Raw genomic sequence first — 20,336 nt, forward strand, 5'->3', positions numbered from 1 at the left:
GAAGCTTGTGATCAGCCACATCACTGCTAACCTTCACTGGCTACATCAAGCCTGAGTGCCCTGCAGTAATTATTTTCTGCTGATGCAACAGGTGCAAAAAAAAAAAAACTTAAACAGGAGAGAAAGAGATGTTGGGAAGATAATCAAGCATAAGTGAAAAGACCTCTGTAGGGGCTTTTATTAGCTGTTAAGTGAAAAACTCACATGCATTCAGGGAATCATGTAATCAGGGATTACTGGAAAAAGAAAAACCTATTTAAAGTGCAGTTTATTGCATAAAAGGAAAAACATGGCACAAAAATAGTGACACAAAATAGTTTTATATGAAGCAATTTCCAGTGTTTTCCTCAATTAAAGGTGGGGTAGGCAATTTATTCAGAAGTATTTTGTTTTATTTAGTATTGTTATATTTGTTGAAACTCCCTTTACATGCCAACAGCAATCAAATGTGCTAACAAAAAAATTAAAAATCCAGTATCTGTGGCAGATGCAGCATTGAAAAAAGCGCCGAACAAATGAAATGATTGGCTGGACTACTTGCTTATCTACCTAAATGTGTTTTAGTGAATGGCTTTGGAAGCTGAAGGGAGGGGGTGGGATTTATTTCCATTGGAGACTTTCAAAATCTAGCTGTCTAGCTAACAAAATGGAGACCGGTAATGCCGAAAAACAACCAGCTCCCAGCACAACACAGATTCCAATACAAACTCCATGTAAAGATAAAAACAAACAAAAAAAAGTTTTATTTGCTGAAGCCCGACTGCCAAAATGAGAATCAGATCAACGGGCAAAAATACGGGTCCACATTGGAAAGGCGTTTGAGTCATGGAGAGACCTCCCCTTTGTTTTCAAAACAGATTCACTGCATCATCTTTGCGCACGCCAGACGGAGGCCAGCAACAGAATGAGCTCCGCAAGTGGTGGCGGGGAAAGCTTGTGCCGACCGGTGGGAGTAGCTCGCGAGCCGGCCAGCCAGTCACGCTCACAGACCCCTCTGGTCCCGCAGTAACACTGACCACTGCAGCCAATGCAGCAGATGACTCTAGCAGAGGAAACGTAAGATTTTTTACCTGCTTTTCAGTCATTCTGAGTAATATTGAAACGTTTTATCTTAAATCAAAAGACAGCTGCTGTGTGTGGGTTACGTAGAACAACTCTTTATGAAGTACGCTGTTCTTGAACATTCCCTAGCGGCAGTTATGTGCGGTGGAGGTGCGGATCATTTTAAGACCATATTAGATAGCTGTTTCATTAATTCAACAGCTTTTTCTGAGGATAAAGTTTGAGCGTTACCAATTTGTCATTTAAAAGCAAATGCTATAATCCATATTTTTTGTGCACTTTGTTTATCCATATTAACATACATTAAGGGGACAATGTTATAAATACCCATGTCATACACCATGTCTACATACCACAACTTAATTGCAAGGCTGTTGTTTTTATAGCATAGTTTGCAGAGGTACACCACATAAACTGGTAGCAGGTGATGTATACTGGAATTCCCCACACTGTTTTGTCCCCTAAAATACTATGAAAATGATACTATACACCTCATTTGACAATGTGTAATAAGTAGCTGCTTGTGGCCAAATGTTACCAGAGTTAGGGCAATTTACTTCCATACCTGTCACCTGAATTCAGGAAGTTGAAATTCTTAATACAAAAGAAACAAAATCCTACTGCATAATGATTTGATTAAGATTACTATTATTTGATTTCAGTTTTAACTGGAATACAGTGCAAATCAACCCCAAAAACCTGGCTAATATTGCTGGTCATATTGCTGCATATGAGAGTGAATATCAGTAGTTTTTTCTATGAAGAAAGCAGTACAAGTTGGTACATTAAATCAGCAGTGGGTTATTTGGGTCACAATAGCGCTATTACCATTAAACTGATACAGGTTTAAAATTAAACTAGATTGCCGCTTCCAACCAATACAAAATTAATCTCATCAGTAAGAAAACACAGTGCAAGAAAAGCAACAAAACATCTACTTGTTCAAAGAAGACAGCTGATTTTAAGGCAAAGGACAAACCAGAAGGTAGAAGTTTAAGTGTCTAGTTTAGACAGATTTATCAATACTGTGGTCTTCCATTGACAGAAAGAAAAGAGCACCTAAATACAAATGGACTTATTATTATAGTACATCTCTATATTAAGAATTATCAGGCACTCTACTTTTTGTTAACACAACCATAGTCCAACATATCTGCCCTATTCCAGCTGCACCTGTGTTTGTCTTCCCTGCTCTGGTTCTAGTCTAAGCTCAATCTGTCCTGGTTTCACAAGTGGTTGTGGAGAAGATGGAGGGAGGGTGTTCTGGCCCTCTAAGCCATGGTTTTCTTTTTGCACTCCGCAGAGCAGAAGAGGAAGCCCTGCACTGCCATGAAACGCTGGCCGATCAGGCACTTGGAGCATCCAGAACACTTGAAGCACTGTGGCTCGGCGTGCCAGTGGGATTCGCCGTAGGAAACCCTCTGGGCCTCGGGTTCTACCGCATTCTGGCAGGCTGAGCATTTCTGGGATGAGGGAGGATATAATGATGTCATGGCACATAGTCATTTATTTTAAGTTTTTCACCATTCATTTTCATATTGTTCAATCTTTCCATTTAGATTTTAGACATTTTGCCTTTTCCTTTGTACACAACAGCACAGACATACACATACACCACCTACACTTTAAAAAATACCAGTGTGCTCAAAAATGTAACAAATATTGGTCAGAACTGTTCATGGTGAAAAGCATTAAGTTCTTTTGGATGTTTTAAAGCCAATTAAGTTTTGGGACAAGGTCTAAAATCCAGAAACTTGACAGACATGTTCTTTTTAAAAATAACTCATGGCGCATTAAAAAATAAATTATATTAGCTTTTTTTAAATATTTATTTGTCATTACCAATGGCTTTGTAACCATGTGGTGTGTCTACCTTAAAATACTTAAAGTAAGTACAGTTCTCAACATATATATATATATATATATATATATATAAAATCTATAATGACACAGTCAGAAGTGAAGGCAAGTATGAAGTTACAGAACAGTGGCGTTGCAGGGGATTATGTTGGATAAATCATGTAAACACATGCTGAGTGCTTCACATTCTTGGCTTAGGGTGGCCAGCTTTCATTTACAATCATTCTTTTATATCAGTTTTATCCTGAGGTCTGTTGTTCAACCTGCATGAGACCCTTTAACACAAACCCTAATGACCTGCGATACCCCGTGTCAAACTACTCAATCACAATGCAGGCACATGAGGATTTTACTGTTTTGTAACTAGATGGGATCAGATCTGCAAATACGAACATTTCTCTAATCTATTTCCCACAGACCCTGAAAACTGCAGTTATTAAGCCACTCTAAAAAAAAAAGAACAATCTAGACACATTACTATTGAACAACTTTGTATAGGCTGATATCAAATCTCCCCTTCTCAAGTAAAATCATTGAAAAGCTTCCTGGCCCTAAACACAATTTTACAGTTTTAACGTTTTGTAGTCAGGATTTGAACCGCACCACAGCAGCAATGACATGAGTTCCCCAAAGCTTCATACCCGGGCTTCTTCTGTTAAACATCTACATGCTCCCGCTGAATCAGACTATGGAAAACAACATAAAATGTTATATAAAAGTGTGTGTCGTCTGCATAATTATGATAACTATGTCACCAGTTGACTCTGGTCCCATACAAGCAGGCGCATTGAACAAATGATTGGATGTGCCAACATTTCCTTTAATCAAACAAAGATAAAACTGAAGTATCTGCTTTTGGAGCCAAGGAAGAATGATTAAAAGTCAGTGCTCAGCTTTAGGCACTAACTAAACTGAACTAAACCACAAACCAGGAAAGAAGTCTAGAAGTCATAGACTCAAGACCTATATTTTAACATCCACATTAAGACAATTACAACATCAGCCTACAGTCACTTTATGAATATATCAAGAATTAGAGGTATTATGTCTCAACAGGATTTAGAAAAGCATGTCCATGCATTTATCAGACAGCTGCAGCTGAACACTAAGACCAGGAAAGTAGATCACATCACTTCTGTTCTCAGAACTTTAGACTAGCTTCCTGTTTGTGATAAAAAATTACTTTAAAATCCTACGGTTGCAGACAAACTCCCAGAACCCTCAGTTCTTAAATCAGGGCATAAGACTGCTTTTTATTACATTAAATTAGAGACTACTTATTCATATATTGCTGTGCACTGTAATTAAATGTTTCCCTATTTAAGTGTGTCTTTTTATATTGCCTTTTGTTTCTTTTCTCAATACACTTATGTCTTATGTTAAGCACTTTGAATTGCCATTTTGTTAAAAAGAGTAGAGAAATTAACTTGCCCCATCATGGTTTGCCTAGCTGGCCACAACAGGACTTTTTCCTAGGGTTGGGGGTGTCACCTGAGTTAGGGCCACTCAAGTTAAAAATCTATGCAATTGGGGATCTGAATGTGGTTTGGAAAACAGCTTCCGACAAACAAATACTAATTTTTCCATTCTGTTTAAAAAGAAACCCAGAGAAAGCAAGTCTGTCTTACCACAGCATAGTTCTTCATGTAGCAGGGCTTGCAGACAGGCTTGTCTTTCTCCATCACATATGTCTCTCCGGCGAGAATGCAGTCACAGTCAAAACAGCAGAAGTGCTTCAGATGCCAATTCTGGCCCTCAGCCTGAGTGTACTCGTTACTGAAGATCAGCTGTGGACAGACAAGCATCAAAACGTAGATAGAATAGTGCTACCAAAATCAAAACTACAGTAAAACTGATGCATGCACAATTTAAATTTTGCTTCCAATACCACACAATAGTAGTGTTGCAATGAAACGTAAACAAAACTACTAATAACTTCCAAAATACTTGAAATGGTAATATCCTCTCACCTCATCACAGCCTCCACAGCGTGGCTTCTCGCTGTCTCCATAGTGGCGTCCACAGTACAGCTTGCCTTTCTTCCAGAAGTAGATCATGTCCACCAGTAGTTCGTTGCAAGTACAACACACGAAGCATGCTGGGTGCCACATCTTGTCATAGCCGGCCCGCTCAGCATAGACAGCTGGCTCGCCCAGACGCATGGGCTGCTGGCAGTGATTACATGACTTGAAGGGAAAGAAGAGAGAAGAGAGAGAGAGAGATTGTTGGTATGGTGGGTGGATTTGGATTTAACATTAACAGGTGATGTAAAACTCAATAATTGTCCAATTCAGTTTTCTTCTTTGTTGGTTTATAATTGGTCTGCAACTGATGATAATCTTCATTTTCCAATAACCTAAGGATTATATTTCGATCAGTCATTAAGACTATAAAATGTCAAAATCAAGTGAAAATCATAACCATCATAAGTTCCCAGAACTCGAAGTGACGAAGTATACTATCATATAGATATGGTATGTGTAAGACAAAACCGTGTCAGACCAGTCAATTACATCCTGCCATGAAAAGATTTCTTACAGTCCCTTTGATTCTAACAAACACAGTAGGTTTACACAAAGGGTAACAGCCTTCTCTTTGAGCCAATTCAAGACAAACTCATTTGATCTGACAAAGTAAACTAAAGATTTGAACTCTTTGCCTCCAATCACAGTACTCCCTGAACGACACATTTTCCTGCAGAAAATTCCTCTTTACAACACATGGGCCTAGCCAATGTGACCTGGCCTGGATGTTGGCAATTAAGTTGAGATGATGGTGGAGTTAAGGTGAAGGTAGAGATATGTAAAGTCATTATGACACTCCCTGACAGGAGAGAAGAGCGCAGCCATGGAAATTAGGAATTACAATGGAGGATAAACCTAAGAGAGTGGGAGAATATAAGAACATGGGCTCATGAAAAAGACAATGAGCTTGTAACAGAAGAGAAAGAAAGGGAAAAAAATGAAAAGAATGAGAAGTTGGTGCACTCACTGTTGCTCTTCCATAACCACTGCTGCTTCTTGTTTCAATATCAGACCCCTTTGTTTATTCATGAGTCACAGCAGAACTAAAGGGAGGTATACATCATAAGACTCCACAGAGCACGGATTATATGACTGCACATGGTGATGATGAGATCCAAAAAAACAACTCCTGTTTTGACTCAAGACCCACTGTGAATTATAATTAAATCACTCTCCTCATCCTGAATGGGGAAGGCTACGTCAGAGTTGGTCTTATGCGTCCACCTAGTGTCCTGTCTAGGAGTTACACAGTGCTTCTTGTAATTATTACTGACTGTAATGCACTGGTACAAAAACAGGGTAAAACAGTCACTACCTAAGTAACCAAGTCATCAGGTTGTACATACATATGACCTAAACTATGGACTAGTGCTCACATAATTAGCTAGAGTAATAACAGGAGTTAATCACACCTTCAAGACACTCTTTATAACCATGGTTCCCAGCTTGGAGGCACGGACTGACCTCCCCATGGGATCATCAGATAAATCTGAGGGGTCGTCAGATGATTCGTGGTACAAGGAAGCATAAAGATATTGTTCTGCTACATATATTTACTGTCCTTTTTTTATGAGTTTTAAAGTCATAAACTTTTAAAGTCAGGAAACAATCCAGGGGAAATCCCTCTATGGCAGATATACACAATCTGTCATAAGGGACCACAAGTAGACACTGCTTAATTTTAAAGGGCTCACAAGCCAAAATGGTTGAGAGCCAGTAGCATTATCCTGTTGCATCACATTAAAGCAATATCCTCTATAATAATTCCCGTTCTCGATGTAAGAACAGCAACAGTCAGGTCTCAGAAACTGGTTAAGAATGTTGCCAAAGCCGAGTAGTAACAATAAAGTATTGTTCGTACCCAGTTAGTGCAAAAAGTTGCCTACACCTTATGATGTTAAGCACTACTGCATTGATTTATTATAATTTATTTTACAGTACAGAGCTCCTGGAAGTAGGAGATTAGATGCCTGTTGTTAATTGTTAAAAATGAATAATTTCAACCAGTTGATCTGACCTTAATGCCAATAGTGTAGATGTACAGGAAAGTGACAGACTGATGAACAGGCAACTTACAAAGGCCTTTTGTGGTAGTCCAGGTTGCTGAGCTCCAGGGACGCCAATGGCTCCAGCAGTGGCAGTAGTACCCATGGCTCCTCCAGCGGGCCCAAAGCCAGAAGACAGTCCACCCCCAGGACTTGAAACTGGCCCAGCACCACCAGTTCCTCTACCCCCTGCTCCAGGTCCAAAGCCAGGACCTCCAGCCCCAGCTCCAGGTCCTGCAGCCCCTGGCCCAGAACCAGCTCTAGCACCACTAACTCCTGGTCTAAATCCAGCTCCTCCAGCTCCACCACCGGCCCCAGGGCCAGCATCAGCTCCAGGTGTACCAACCCCAGGTCCAAACCCTGCTCCACCAGCACCAGGTGCGCTTCCAGCCCCAGCTCCACCCTGCCCTCCTGCCTGAACCAGAGCCATCTCTTCAGGCAGTATAACATCTCCGACCCCCAGGGCCTCATCCTTGTACTTGCGGACATACTGCTGCATTTGCTTGACCTCGGCTGGGCTCAGCTCATGGCACATGGACGGGTCCTGGTCATGCTCGGGCAGCTGGCATGCCATCTGCTGCCGGCGGTAAGCAGCTCCCTCTGTACCGGTCACCGGACGTTTCTCTGGTGGGAGCAGCTCAATGTAACGCACCGCCTGGAAGTCAGGGAAAATTTTGAAGATACAGTTTAGCTCAGATGGGATAAACAAAGATTGTGTGAAGGACAGAGATGAGATGACGGCACAAAAAGAAGTATTGGACCAATCAGAAAGAGAGTAAGGGTTATTTCTTTTAACAAAAACTTTTGAAACAGAGGCTTGTGGTGAGAAAGACATGCCCAAAACAAGGGTCCTTAAGATACAGTACTAGACTAAACTAACATGTTCCAAAGAGTGTTCCAAAACTTTATCCTGGTTCTGCTCAGGGGAAACAGACCTTGTAAACTTCAGATAAGACAAAGCAGTTGAGCAATTAATGTATCTATGGCATATTCATACTAAACTAGAAACCATCAAACAGTCTTAGTCTTTACTTATGAACAGCTGAGTTAAGTTTAAATCAACTGTGAGTTAACATTGATGTTTTTCAAGGTTATTTTGGTTAGTTCTCGTTTCCAAGATACTAATATAATGTGATGTCCCTGTTTAACAACTGAGCAGCTAAGATTCAGTTGGTAGTTGCTATCATTCTTGTAAACATTTTATAAAAGCAATAGGACAATCGACACTTTGTTTCCGAACTACTAATGGCACAGGCTGATTACAGTTAGACAATGCCAAAGCTTTCCACAGCTTGAACCACTGTATGTCACATCTACAAAACTAAACAAACGGCAATGAATAATTGATTACAAAGCCTTTAAATGGAGCACACACCCACATGATACCACTTGAGTCACAGCACAGAGCGATCTTATGCTGTTTAGGACAAAGTGCAGGCACAGGCCAACAATGAATAAAGGCAAAGCTACTTTTTGGGTGATTAAAACTACACCCCCCCAAGAAAGTCTTGGCTGTAGATTCATCCTATAGCTGATGCATTTGTTGTATCACCAAATTCTATTTGTTACTTAATGTATAATAAATATTGCAATCCCTATTAATCCTAGTAATGGTTGAACTAGGCAGTTCATGCTTTTATTATCCATTAATCTATCAATTTTGTTTTGTCAATTAATCAGAGCCTTATGTGACGTCTTCAAATTGCTTGTTTTGTCTGACCAACAGTCTACAACCCAAAGACATTTAATGTTCAGTGATATAAAAACAGACGAAAGCAGCATCTCTTCTCATTTGAGAAGCTTGAACCAGAGAATGGCATTTGCTCTTGAAAACTGACTTAAATAATTAATCTAATTAATTTAGCACTAGTTTTAACTCTTACCAGATACTTATTGGCTACTGGTGGTGCCCAGTCATAGGTGACAGGCTTCATTGGCACATCTTTGGGGACTGGTACCACACTGGCTGATGTGGCACTGACAGCAACAGGCACTTTGTTAGCCTTGATAGGAGTGACACTGGCAGGTATAGGCTGAGGCTGAGCCTGATGCGGAGCTTGATGCGGAGCTTGATGCGGAGCCTGATGCGGAGCCTGATGCGGAGCCTGATGCGGAGCCTGATGCGGAGCCTGATGCGGAGCCTGAGGCCTGCCGGGTGCTGTACCTGCAGCAGCTCCAGCAGGCTGTACAGAACCAGCTATGGCAGAGGGGGGCACCACAGTGGAAGAAGCACTCGGCGGTACAACGTAAGCAGTGGCAGGGCTGGGCAGAGTAATGGTCATCATACTGCCATCGTAGCTGGGGATGCCATCCGTCTTCAGCTTGGCGATGAGGCCGGTGTACTTGGTGTCCTCGAACAGCTTGCCTACCTTCTTGTTCTCCTCCGATTCCATCTGCACGTTGTGCTCTGTGAGGCCACATTTACAGTTTCGGCAGATTTTTCTGCAGAGGAGGAGAGGAAAACACTTACAACTTGGATTTTTCAAGATTTACGAATATTTTTTTAAAGTTGTCTCATGCTTCTATGCGTGAATTCCTACAATTTTATTGATGCTTGATTTAGTGTGGAACCATGTCTTTATTTTTTCCAATTGCCTTTTCTACAGGTTACATATTATTATGTTGCTTTGGAAATATCTTGAATTAGCCTCTTTTAACTGTATTATTTTTTAAACAAACATGCTGTTCTTTTGTAATTTTTCTTACCACAACAATTAGAATCTGGTACAACTTTACTACAATACTATACCAATGCAAACAGCTCAGTGTTAAATTCAAATATCTGCACTTTTCACATGCCTCAACACAACTTGCTTCATATTTGTAGAGCAACAGACATAATTTATGACTGCTAGGCATGCTTCAGCATGAGCAGGCCCACATATTTCTCTCAGCAGTGTCAACCTGTTTAAACCTTATTGGATGTAGGTTTACATAGATATAGTAAAAAAATATATATAAATAAATAAAATCACATATTACTTTTTGACAATATTTGACAGATATTATGATTTGTTATATGATTCACAATTAGTGGGATTCTGAAGAGCTGTAGTGAAGCTCAATGTGGGTGGCTCCCAGTGGCTCCAACCGTCGCCATCTTTGCCGATTCTGGCTAATCCAAAAATGGGCAAAGAGGTGGAGCTGAGGTGGACCGATTGAAAAGTATTGTAAATGAACATTATGAATATGCAGCATAGTTTTGGAGTTGAGGAAAGCCTTAAACTAGGTATGCAAAAAAGCTAGGAATGTAAAAGCATTTAGTGCATACAGCATTCTAACAAAGCCTTTATATGCATATACACTACAGTGTATAGTAGATAGTAAAATACTCTAGATCAGCGATTCCCAAAGTGTGGTGTGCGCACGCCTTGGTGTGTGCGAGCTACCTCTACAGGGTGTGGACAGGAAAAATGTAATGGTGGTGTAGTAGTGTAATAACTACAACAATTATTTTTTGTGGAATTTGTCATGAAATAATAACCTGAATTGAAAACTCTTCCTTTGTAAATTTTATTTTAAAACTCACAGAAAATGGCTACTCACACACATCTTTCCCTCTCTCCTCCTTCATGTTATCTGTTTCTGAGGCTATAACAGAGCGCGATCTGTTAGAAAACAGCGGAGGGATGTTTAGAAACTTTTTTTTTTGTCCCTCTGCACGGTTCGGCACACAGGTGAACTGTGGATCGATTGCAAAGTTTAACCATCACAGTATGAGAAAACGTTCCACTGACACTGTTACTTTTTAAAGTAATAAATACCTTACGTTACATCGCGAAGCAGGGTTGCAGTGAAAAGACAGATGCATGCTGTGTTTAAGCACAGTGGGGAGAGCGACAGATTTAACAACAAAAACAAATATGGTATTCACATCTAGATGTGTTAAACAACTCAGGACATACCACCCTTTGATTGAACCCATTTTTCAAGTGAGCAAAACTATTGGAACATGTGACTGACAGATGGTTCTTGTTGCCCAGGTGTTGCCTTTTAGCTTGATTGTCCAAACATTAAATAGCTCTGCGTGACAAGTTTTCATCCTTTGTTCAAACCTATAAAGACTGCATTTCCTGTTAAAGAGGATAAACCAACATGAAGACCAGAGAGCTGTCTAGGGGAGAAAAGCAAGCCACTGTCAAGCTGAGCAAAGAAGGAAAATCGACCAGAGCCATTGGACAAACATTGGGAATAGCAAGCACAACAATTTGGAATGTCCTGAAAAAGAAAGAAACTACTGGTGTACTGAGCAACAGACGTCCAACAGGTCGGCTCATGTCCTCAACTACTGTAGTAGTTGAGGACAGAAATATTGTGAAAGAAAATGCCCAAAACATCAGTAAGGGACATCACCAACGACCTCCACAGTGCAGGGTGAAGGTATCACAATCAACTGCTGGAAGAAGACTCAGAGAGCAGAAATATAGAGGCCACACCACAAGATGCAAACCACTCATCAGCAGTAAGAATCGGAAGTACAGAGATGAGCCGCAAAAGTTCTGCAACACAATCTTATGGACTGATGAGACCAAGATTAATCTCTACCAAAGTGTGGAGAAAGAAAGGAAGTGCTTATGATCCGAAGCATACAAGCTCATCTGTGAAGCATGCTGGAGGTGATGTCATGGCTTGGGCGTGCATGGCTGCTTCTGGAACAGGCTCATTAATATTTATTGATGATGTAACTGATGATGGTAGCAGCAGAATGAATTCAGAAGTGGACAGAAACATTTTGTCTGCCAATTTACGGAGAAATGCATTGAAACTAATGTGGAGGAAGTTTATCATGCAGCAGGACAATGAGCCAAAGCACACTGCCAACAAAACAAAGGACTTCATCAGGAGAAAGAAGTGGAAGGTTTCAGACTGGCCAAGTCAGCCACCTGGCCTTAACCCAGTAGAGCTGCATTTCACTTCCTTAAGAGGAGACTGAAGGGAGAAACACCCCAAAACAAGCTGCGGTAAAAGCCTGGAATAGTATCACAAATGAAGAATTCAACAGTTTGGTGATGTCGATGGGTCGCAGGCTTGAGACAGTTATTACAAGCAAGGGTTGTACCACCAAATATTAAATGTTATTTACTTTAAGATTATTTGTTCCTCTACATTTGCTCACCAATGAATACTGTGGTCTGATACAAACGGTGATATGTCCTAAGTTGTTTAACACATCTAGATGTGAATACCAGGAAAAGAAAGATGAAAATCTGAACTCTTGTCTCATACTCATCTTTTGATCTTAAACCCAAATGTCTTCAGTCAACAACAAAAACAAAGGAATTTGCCTGCTCTAGATCCCTACAGATCCAACTTGGCATGATAAGTAAGCCCCCTGTCTGACTGTAACAGTACAGCATTCCAGGCTGAATGTCAGACACATTAAAACCACCACAGACCCGTGGTGGGCCTTTGTGCTGATGCTGTGATGGCCATCGGGGGACCTGGTGTTGTCTTCAGGAAAACTAGCCAAGTGTGGATGATTGTCCAGACAGAGCAGTATTTCATGAGTCACTGGTTCAAATAAATCCATATATTGTGACAGACAGGGGGAGCAAGGCAGAGAACCCTGGGTAGAGACTACCCGTACACGGTCCGACATTTTTAAAATTATTTTAAATTTTACCAGTGCCAGGGCAGGAGTTTCACAGCCCCTCTGTCTGGCCTTGATGAAAATATTATGCCCACCCTGCCTCTTTGTCTTCTCCTGTCACGTCTGCCCAGCAATGTAATGTTAGTACATGGGTAGGTAGGTAGATTTATTTTGTCACGATACAACAGGTTATAGAATGAAATTGAGTTTGTAACTTCCTTCTGCTACGTAGCAGACAATTTACATTAATATAGAGGCAATTAAAAAAATAGAATAGTAAATAGAAATAAACTATAGTCAATGGAGAAGTGCTTAGGATGAATTTGAGTTTGAAAGCTTGGGGGGAAAAGCTGCTCTGCAGTCTGGTGGTGCAGCAGCAGAAACTTGAACTTAATTGTAACGGTAACACAATCATGTGGTGTGAGTAATACAAATGCAGCTCGTTTATCCTGCCTAAGCCTGGGCGATATGGCCAAAAATGTTATCACGATAAAAACATTTCATATCATTCGATATCGATAATTATCACAATAAATGTCGAATCGTTATTTCTTTCAAGTTTAAAGGCTGATTTTTGCTCCTGAATGAAAATTGAAGAAACCAGATGGTTAATTATGTGGTTAAACATTTCTTTATGGTCAGAATGTGACAAACACTTTCAGAACTATTATAGTAAAAAACTATTTACAAATATGATTAGTAAATTTTTTTTCAGTCCCTTTTCCTCAACAAAATAAATATTTTAATAGAAAAATTAAGTGCTAATTTGTCTGTGATTCCAATGAATTAAACCATTTTATTGACGATATATTGAACATTTATTTTATTGATAGACAAAAATTATATTGCGATAATTATCATTATTGTTTTATTGCCCAGCCCTACTCCTGCCTGATCAATACTGTGCAGCCATAGACTGTATAAAACAGATGAGAAGGAAGCGGGAAGGCTCCTTCATTACTTCCATCATCAGCAATTCAGAATGTTATTGATTAAATGGTTTTAATGTTATTAATTAATGTTGTGGGCTGGAGCGGTGGTGCAGTGATTAGCACAGTCGCCTCACAGCAAGAAGGTTGTGGGTTCAAACCCCGGTTGCCCCGGCCTTTCTGTGTGGAGTTTGCATGTTCTCTCCGGGTAAATAAAGTATTATTTTGATAGAAATGTTTACTAAAAAGGCATTACTGCTTTTCCAAATGGATTTGTCTATTTAAGTGAATCAAAATCATATTTTTTAAACTTATGGCCTTTGTGCCCTCAGAAAATTGCCCCTAAAACTATGAAATTTCTGGCCTGGTGTCTACACTATAACTTATGTGAGCATCTTATCCAATTAGTTATTTTGTTGAATCAGAACCAGAAGCACCCATGAATGCTTCACCACCCCAATCTCAGCACTAATTAGACGTAGAGTCATCAACAGTAAATTAACATTGCCCTGATATTTCCACTGTTCTTATAACAATAAACTGATCAGACGTGGGACTCAAAGACATAGGGAGCGGCTGTACTCAGGATCAGCATGTTGCTCTCAGACCACGACTCCTGCTGCTATCAGAGTATTTTTAATTAAGCAAAGAGGAAAGTATTATTGACCAGTCTGGCCCATGAATTGAAGTTTTATTTGCTCTTCTTGTATTATAATGTGGAAATAAAACGGAAATAATGTGCTGAATAAGCATGCTTTTTTATGTCTTGCTTCATAATTATATACTAACATACCTGACAACTGCCCAAGAAAACCAGTTTTCTACTGTAGGCCACCTTTAGTTTCAGCTGATTCACTTAAATTACTTTAATATTTCTAGTCTAAACACAGGAAAGCTGGGGATTAAGACTGACTTGCCACTGTCAAGATTGTTTCTGTGACATTTCTATGCTGCTTGACAGAAGCTGTACAAACCTCCAGAAATGCAGCTCGAAGCCTTCACACTTGTCCTTGCATTTCAAACAGGCCGCTCCAGCACCAAACTCGTGTCCGAGGGTCATCTGTAAACAGAGCACATGAGGAATATTACAAGTGCACAGTTTTGTTTTGGCTGCTCAGCCAATGAAAGGAAATGCTGAGCTTCCTTAGGGCAGGGACATAACAACAGAGGCTGTTATTTGTCAACGTTAAACTGGGAATTCTCATTGACCCAGACTCATTGAGAAGAACACATTTTTGATGCTCAACATGTGAAATAATTACTCTGTACTGAAAATAGTTTGAGGTAAAATAAAATCTGGATATACTATTCTGGTTATTTGTAATCCAGGCAAAATTGTTTGCCTTTAGAAATATTTCAGCAACATTTCTCTTAAATTTCCTTAACTGCAATCAGGGATTTTATCCTTCCCAGTTTTCCAGCTGGTGACTCTATGCTGCACCTCTTTCCTTAGCATCTGAATCTTCTTCCTTGGCTTCAGAGTCAAACAATGTCCACCTTAAGCCATTGCTGCTGTTTATGACCATATATGGTCAACTATTCAATGCTGTTGAATGTCTTGTGGGATCCCAGCAGGCACCCCTTTTGTCGGAGAGATGTTTTTGAATCAAAAGACGCTCGCTACTGAGGAATGCAGACAGTGACTGTTTGCAACGGCAAAGCTGTGATGTCAATATTTTAACTTCCATTACACCCTCCAGAGTAGCGAGACTTTCCTCTCCTGGGAGCTGTTGAAGAGCAGGAGAATGGAGTTTAGCTGAGTAGTTTGTTATAATCATTACACTGGCAAACACATCAGTGGATCTCAGTGAGGATTCTTTTACTTTCATTTTGGTAGGCGGCATAAATAGAATTTCAGGGGTTGTTTAGCACAGTTCATTCTAGTAATATAGTGAAAGACTGTCAAATAAAAACTAATAAAAAAAACATACTTTAAGTAAATCCAGTTAAAAAACTTGTTGTTCTCTTACTTTGATTATCCACTTTCATCCTGACCAATCTCTCAGATAGTTTATGCCTTCCTAATTTAAAATGGATTATCTCTCTTAAATATATGTTTTAACCTCTTATGCTGTATTTTGCATATGTTTGTTAAAGCACTAATTTGAACATGTACTATATAAATTAAATTACTTGCTTTACAGTATGCTGATAAAAGTAGAAGCACATTGTTACCCTAACACCACGTGAACAAGGAATACATTTTAAAAAAAGGATTACAAATCTGTCCCCAACTTTGAGTACCAGACAGTTTTTCATTCTGTCAACAAACCCATAACAATCAGTACTAAAAGGTTTTTAACCCTGATAGACTCTTTTCAGAGGGCACTGAACTACATACTTGCAATCCGTCTCGCTCACAAGGTTTGTGATCTGTCAATTTCAAATAATCTACCGTGTTCATTTAAGGCACTCTGAGAGCATCAGCTGAGTATCTCAAATGCAAAAGTAAGTGCAGAGATTTAAAGCAAACCAAGCTAAGTATTCACTACTTTTGGAAGTTTAAATATGTCTCGGGCATAGTGAGGATGATTGGTCACTCAGTGTGGGTGACTTTCCTTGGAACACAGTTTCACAAACTGCATTAGCAGTTGATGTTGATCAGTGACTCTGTATTATGACTAAGCTTGCAGGGTAATTTATTCCAGTGACAACCCTCTACAACAAGTTTGCTGAAACACAAAGTATACAGTTCAGATCCGATGAGTCATATTCATGAGTAATTTTGTTGCAGCAGGCCTGAACTGCAGACCAGAGGCAGCTGTAATGACACTAGTCACTGGCTATGGAGACATTTTAATTTCAGAGGGCCACCTCCTCTCAGACCAAGACATCTTGTGTCTGCAACATCCGTAAGAAGCTAAAACACACTAACTATTAAATTTGAATTTAATTGTTATTTAACGTTTGTCCACAGTATTTTATTCATAGTGTGTGCAGCAAAATGCCTGCAGTTGATAGCAGAACAAAACTGGTGCCTATATTAGGCAGATTGAAGAAAGCAGGGTTTAATTCAATTAGGTTGGTCTCACAGTTCAGAAACAGATTTTTCTATATTTATATAGCAATTCCTACTTCACACTGTAGCAGTTGTTTTTGGTTTAATTACACAGTAGCATAAGATTTAATATAACAACTCAGACTCATCTGACCAACTTCTTCTTTTTAGTATCTGGGTGGGATAAAGATTATGAATACATGCAACTATCTAATGTCATCATAATTATAGATCAGCCTTCTTGCTGTGGTTTTAGAGGCAATTTTCTTGCCAGTCCATAACAGAATTCTTAAATGTATTTGAGCAAAGAGAGGATTATGTCTCTTAAGTTGGAAATGTTTTCTAAAGATTCTTGACCACTGCAACTTTAATAACCATTTAGGTGTTTTGAGAAGAATGTGAGAAAGACCACCAGAAACAACTTAAAATTTAACAGAATTGCAGTGATGGTGATTTCGCAGGCTATAAACCTATTATCTCAGCTGTCTTTTTGGAAGACTGCATGAGCTTAATTGGGCATAATATTACTGTATAACACAAAGGTTAATTTTCTTGAAAAGGGCAGTTACAGTTTCACAGTAATTAGAGCAGTCTCTTTCTGACTGAGGCCCCCCAGTGACCTGCAGCCACTTTAGACTTATTTATCTCCTCCAGGGATTAAAAGCAGATGTCAGTCTGGGCCTGTCTGGGTCATCCAGCTGCTCAGATCCACTTTCCAGCAGCAGTTTACTGTATACACTGTATAATTGAGTTTCCTGCAGATCAATGGAGTTGACTCAGTCAAGTCTCACTGACTAGCAAACAAATGATCAAATAAGACCTTGTAGAAAGACACTGGCTGTTGAATCCTGGATCATGTGCTTCAATTAATTTTGAATGACAGTTTGTCTCTGCATGTAAAGCAAGAATCACTGTTTAACATTAAGTATGCTGGAAACAAACCAGTGTTTGGTACAGACTGCCAATACAGACACAAGTTTAACCGCATTTTAAAATTAATTGTACAATTGACTGAAGCCAAGATGATGGTAAATTAAAGTTGCATCTTATTGGGTGACTGATGCTGCATCTTCACACTAACCACTTCTTACCCCTGCAGCTCTGCCCTGCCTTTACACTGCTTCCAGCTACCTGCAGGTCTATGCAAGGATCCCATGGCTCAAGCAAACAGAGATGACATTGATCAAGTGCGGGAAACTGACCCCAGTTTTATAAACACTACTGGGATTGTATCTAGAATCGCCAGCTGTATAATTATTTGGTAAATTAACTTTTGCAACTACCATTTGTAGCAATACGTGCTGATACTAAAACATTAATGCAATTAAACTAGGACAATTTCATGCACAATACCCATGCCTATCTTTCCAGTGACTAATGTCGTTTTGCTAAATAATCGCTATGTATACAGCGTTTAAGTTTTTGACGATGTGGGTGACACGATGTCAAACTTTCAAAAGGAAGTTCAAATGGGCATATATTCTCAAAAGGAAGTAACCGTGCTAAGAAAGAAGGCTACATCTACAAGTGCTGTAATAATGTCTATCAACCACCTACTGCTGTTTAGTTGGCATGTAATAGTTATAGAATTTAATTCCCAGAAATGTAAACGCAAAAACATGACTTTGAAAACAGAAATGAAAGCAGAAGATCAAACTTGACCGTCTGATTGGGATACTGTAACTTCACTCGCCACCTGCCCAGTGTTCCGAACACCTTTTCAGGGCGTTACCCCGTCAGTCTGAGATACCGAGTACACTGTGGGGGCAATCTTACCTTTTTTACTTCCTTCTCTATCTCCATTTTTGAGTCTGTAAGCGCGGCGTTTAGTCGGTCCAGACGAGGCGAACAGAGGAGCCGCTACTAAAACAGCTGTCAAACCCCAAAACGGATAGAAAACGGACCAGAGAAATAGTAGCCTACAACAACCGGGTTCACGCTCCGTTTTCTCTTCGGAGGTCCTGCTCTGCACAGGTGTCAAGTTTACAGAATTAAGAAAGCTGTTTCCGATCAGGATTTTCAAAATAAAAGGTTGCAAGCTCTACTTAACACTAATAAACAAACAAACATACATACATACAATGATGAATAACAAACACCAGTATGAACTTTTCGACTATTGCATTGTATGTGAGACAAATGTCAAATGAATAAGAAACAGGACGATCAAGAAATGCATTTATATGCCTAAAAATTAAATAAGGTAAATACATTTTGAAGTGAGTGGGCTAAATGGCAAGATATTAAATAAATATACATAAACATGCTTTTTTTTTTTATAAGAAAGGGGAGCACTTATGTAAATTAACAACATGTTGTCCCATGAAAAGTGCAAACTTTGCTCGTATTCATAGTAAATGAAAAAATATTTATTCCAGCATTCTTTGCACTCTGCTCCATTGCACTATTGTCTTGCTGTACAAATGTTTTTATTTTATTTTATTCTTAGTGTCTATGTGTGTATCTGTGTGTGGTAGTTTGTGTCTGTTTTGTGTTGAGCTCGATGTCCTTTTGGCTTATGTTTGTTCTGTGTACATTGACAGCAATGTAAGACCTTGTATGTGTACACATACCTTTGCCAATAGAAGTAATTTTGGTTCTGAAATGATTTGTACACGATAGACAGTAGAAACGGTTGTGTTTTGCAGTTATTCTTTCCTTTTACTTTGAAGAGAAAGGGTCCTTACTTCCGGTAAAATATTCACGTTCCCTCTTCAACTTGACGCGGCTTTCACTCTGGAGGTCTCGTTCACTTTTCATTGATTTTCAAGGCGGCACTTCCGCTATGATAGATAGCCATATTGACCAATGGGAATAGAGAAAGTGGACACAAGCGCGCAGGACGACCAATCAGGGAACAGCAGGGGCGTCTTCTTGTTGTAACAAAGGATTTGATAAGAATTTTTCAGATTCAAACTTCTGTTTTGAGTCTAAATTTGCAAGTTTTTCTTCCAGAGAGTTTACTTTTTATTGTGCTTGTCATGATGTTTGAAGTTTTTTAAAGGCGTGTTGTGAAAAACAAGAAGTCCATAAATGTGGTAAAATGTGTCTTTGCTTTAGAAATAGGCCTACACATTTTTGAATGCAGTAGTAGGCACACGCATTGGAATAAGCCACACGTAGAACCAAACCACACCACAGCTTTTTGTTTTGTGATCTGATGTTTGGTGCTTCTACTGAGAAGCCTGTCAAACAGCTGTGTTGCCTCACAGCCAGGAAACATGTGGTTAGCAACTTCCTCTGTGAACTGCTGCTGGCCTTTTTAAAGGAAACAACATTGTCACACCCTGACAGGTCAGATGGTGTTATCTGTCAAGGAATGGGCTTTGATGAGTGTGGATGCTGTTTTTCAGCACCACTCTGCTTCACTGGGATGTCTGATCTATGCTGTCTGGTATGAACATCTGTAACACAAAATGTTCTTTAGCATCTATAAACTCTCAGGCAGCTGTTTTCTCCCATTACCAGAGATGTCGTCACTTGTTCTGCAGTATCCAAAACTTAACACAACCTCATGATGTGTTACAAACTTGTACAAGGCTATTTAGAAAGCAGACAGATTATTCAAAAGGCATTTTAAAGTTAGACTTAACAGCAATGATATGATGCCTAAAAATAAACCCACCATATCAGCTTGAACCACAAAGTGTGGCTTCAACGGTTTGAGTGTACTGACAGCTGTGAATTTCCTTCATTTGACCTTCAGTTTGTGCAGTCAGGAAGTCTTTTCCACAAATTTAAAATATAAAGGTAAAATCTGTACTCTAAAAACCATAACACTGTATTGGTTGGTAAATCAAGTTCCATTTTCTCACACCTGTCACTTGA

General features: G+C 39.6%; 1 protein-coding gene across 1 annotated transcript; it reads right to left on the reverse strand.

Annotated features, from left to right (window-relative positions):
- Positions 1-150: 150 nt before the first annotated feature.
- Positions 151-18,478, reverse strand: tes (testis derived transcript (3 LIM domains)). The gene is made up of 7 exons (XM_046037924.1): positions 18,285-18,478; positions 14,485-14,570; positions 8,875-9,433; positions 7,023-7,646; positions 4,893-5,108; positions 4,551-4,709; positions 151-2,525 (listed from the first exon to the last, which is right to left on the reverse strand). Exons 1-7 carry the CDS (start codon positions 18,309-18,311, stop codon positions 2,334-2,336), a joined length of 1,863 nt encoding a protein of 620 aa, XP_045893880.1. The 5' UTR covers positions 18,312-18,478; the 3' UTR covers positions 151-2,333.
- Between the last annotated feature and the right edge of the window lie 1,858 nt (positions 18,479-20,336).

This window comes from Micropterus dolomieu, linkage group LG22 (genome assembly GCF_021292245.1).
Source record: "Micropterus dolomieu isolate WLL.071019.BEF.003 ecotype Adirondacks linkage group LG22, ASM2129224v1, whole genome shotgun sequence".
NCBI classification, from domain to species: Eukaryota; Metazoa; Chordata; class Actinopteri; order Centrarchiformes; family Centrarchidae; genus Micropterus; species Micropterus dolomieu.

Bases quoted from the DNA above. Each gene is read 5' to 3' on its own strand.
- tes (XM_046037924.1), bottom strand. From the start codon at position 18,311: ATGGAGATAGAGAAGGAAGTAAAAAAG. The intron at 9,434-14,484 runs GTTTGTACAGCT...CCTCCTCTGCAG, and splicing joins TTCGAGCTGCATTTCTGGAG to AAAAATCTGCCGAAACTGTA. The intron at 2,526-4,550 runs GTAAGACAGACT...CCCTCATCCCAG, and splicing joins ACATGAAGAACTATGCTGTG to AAATGCTCAGCCTGCCAGAA.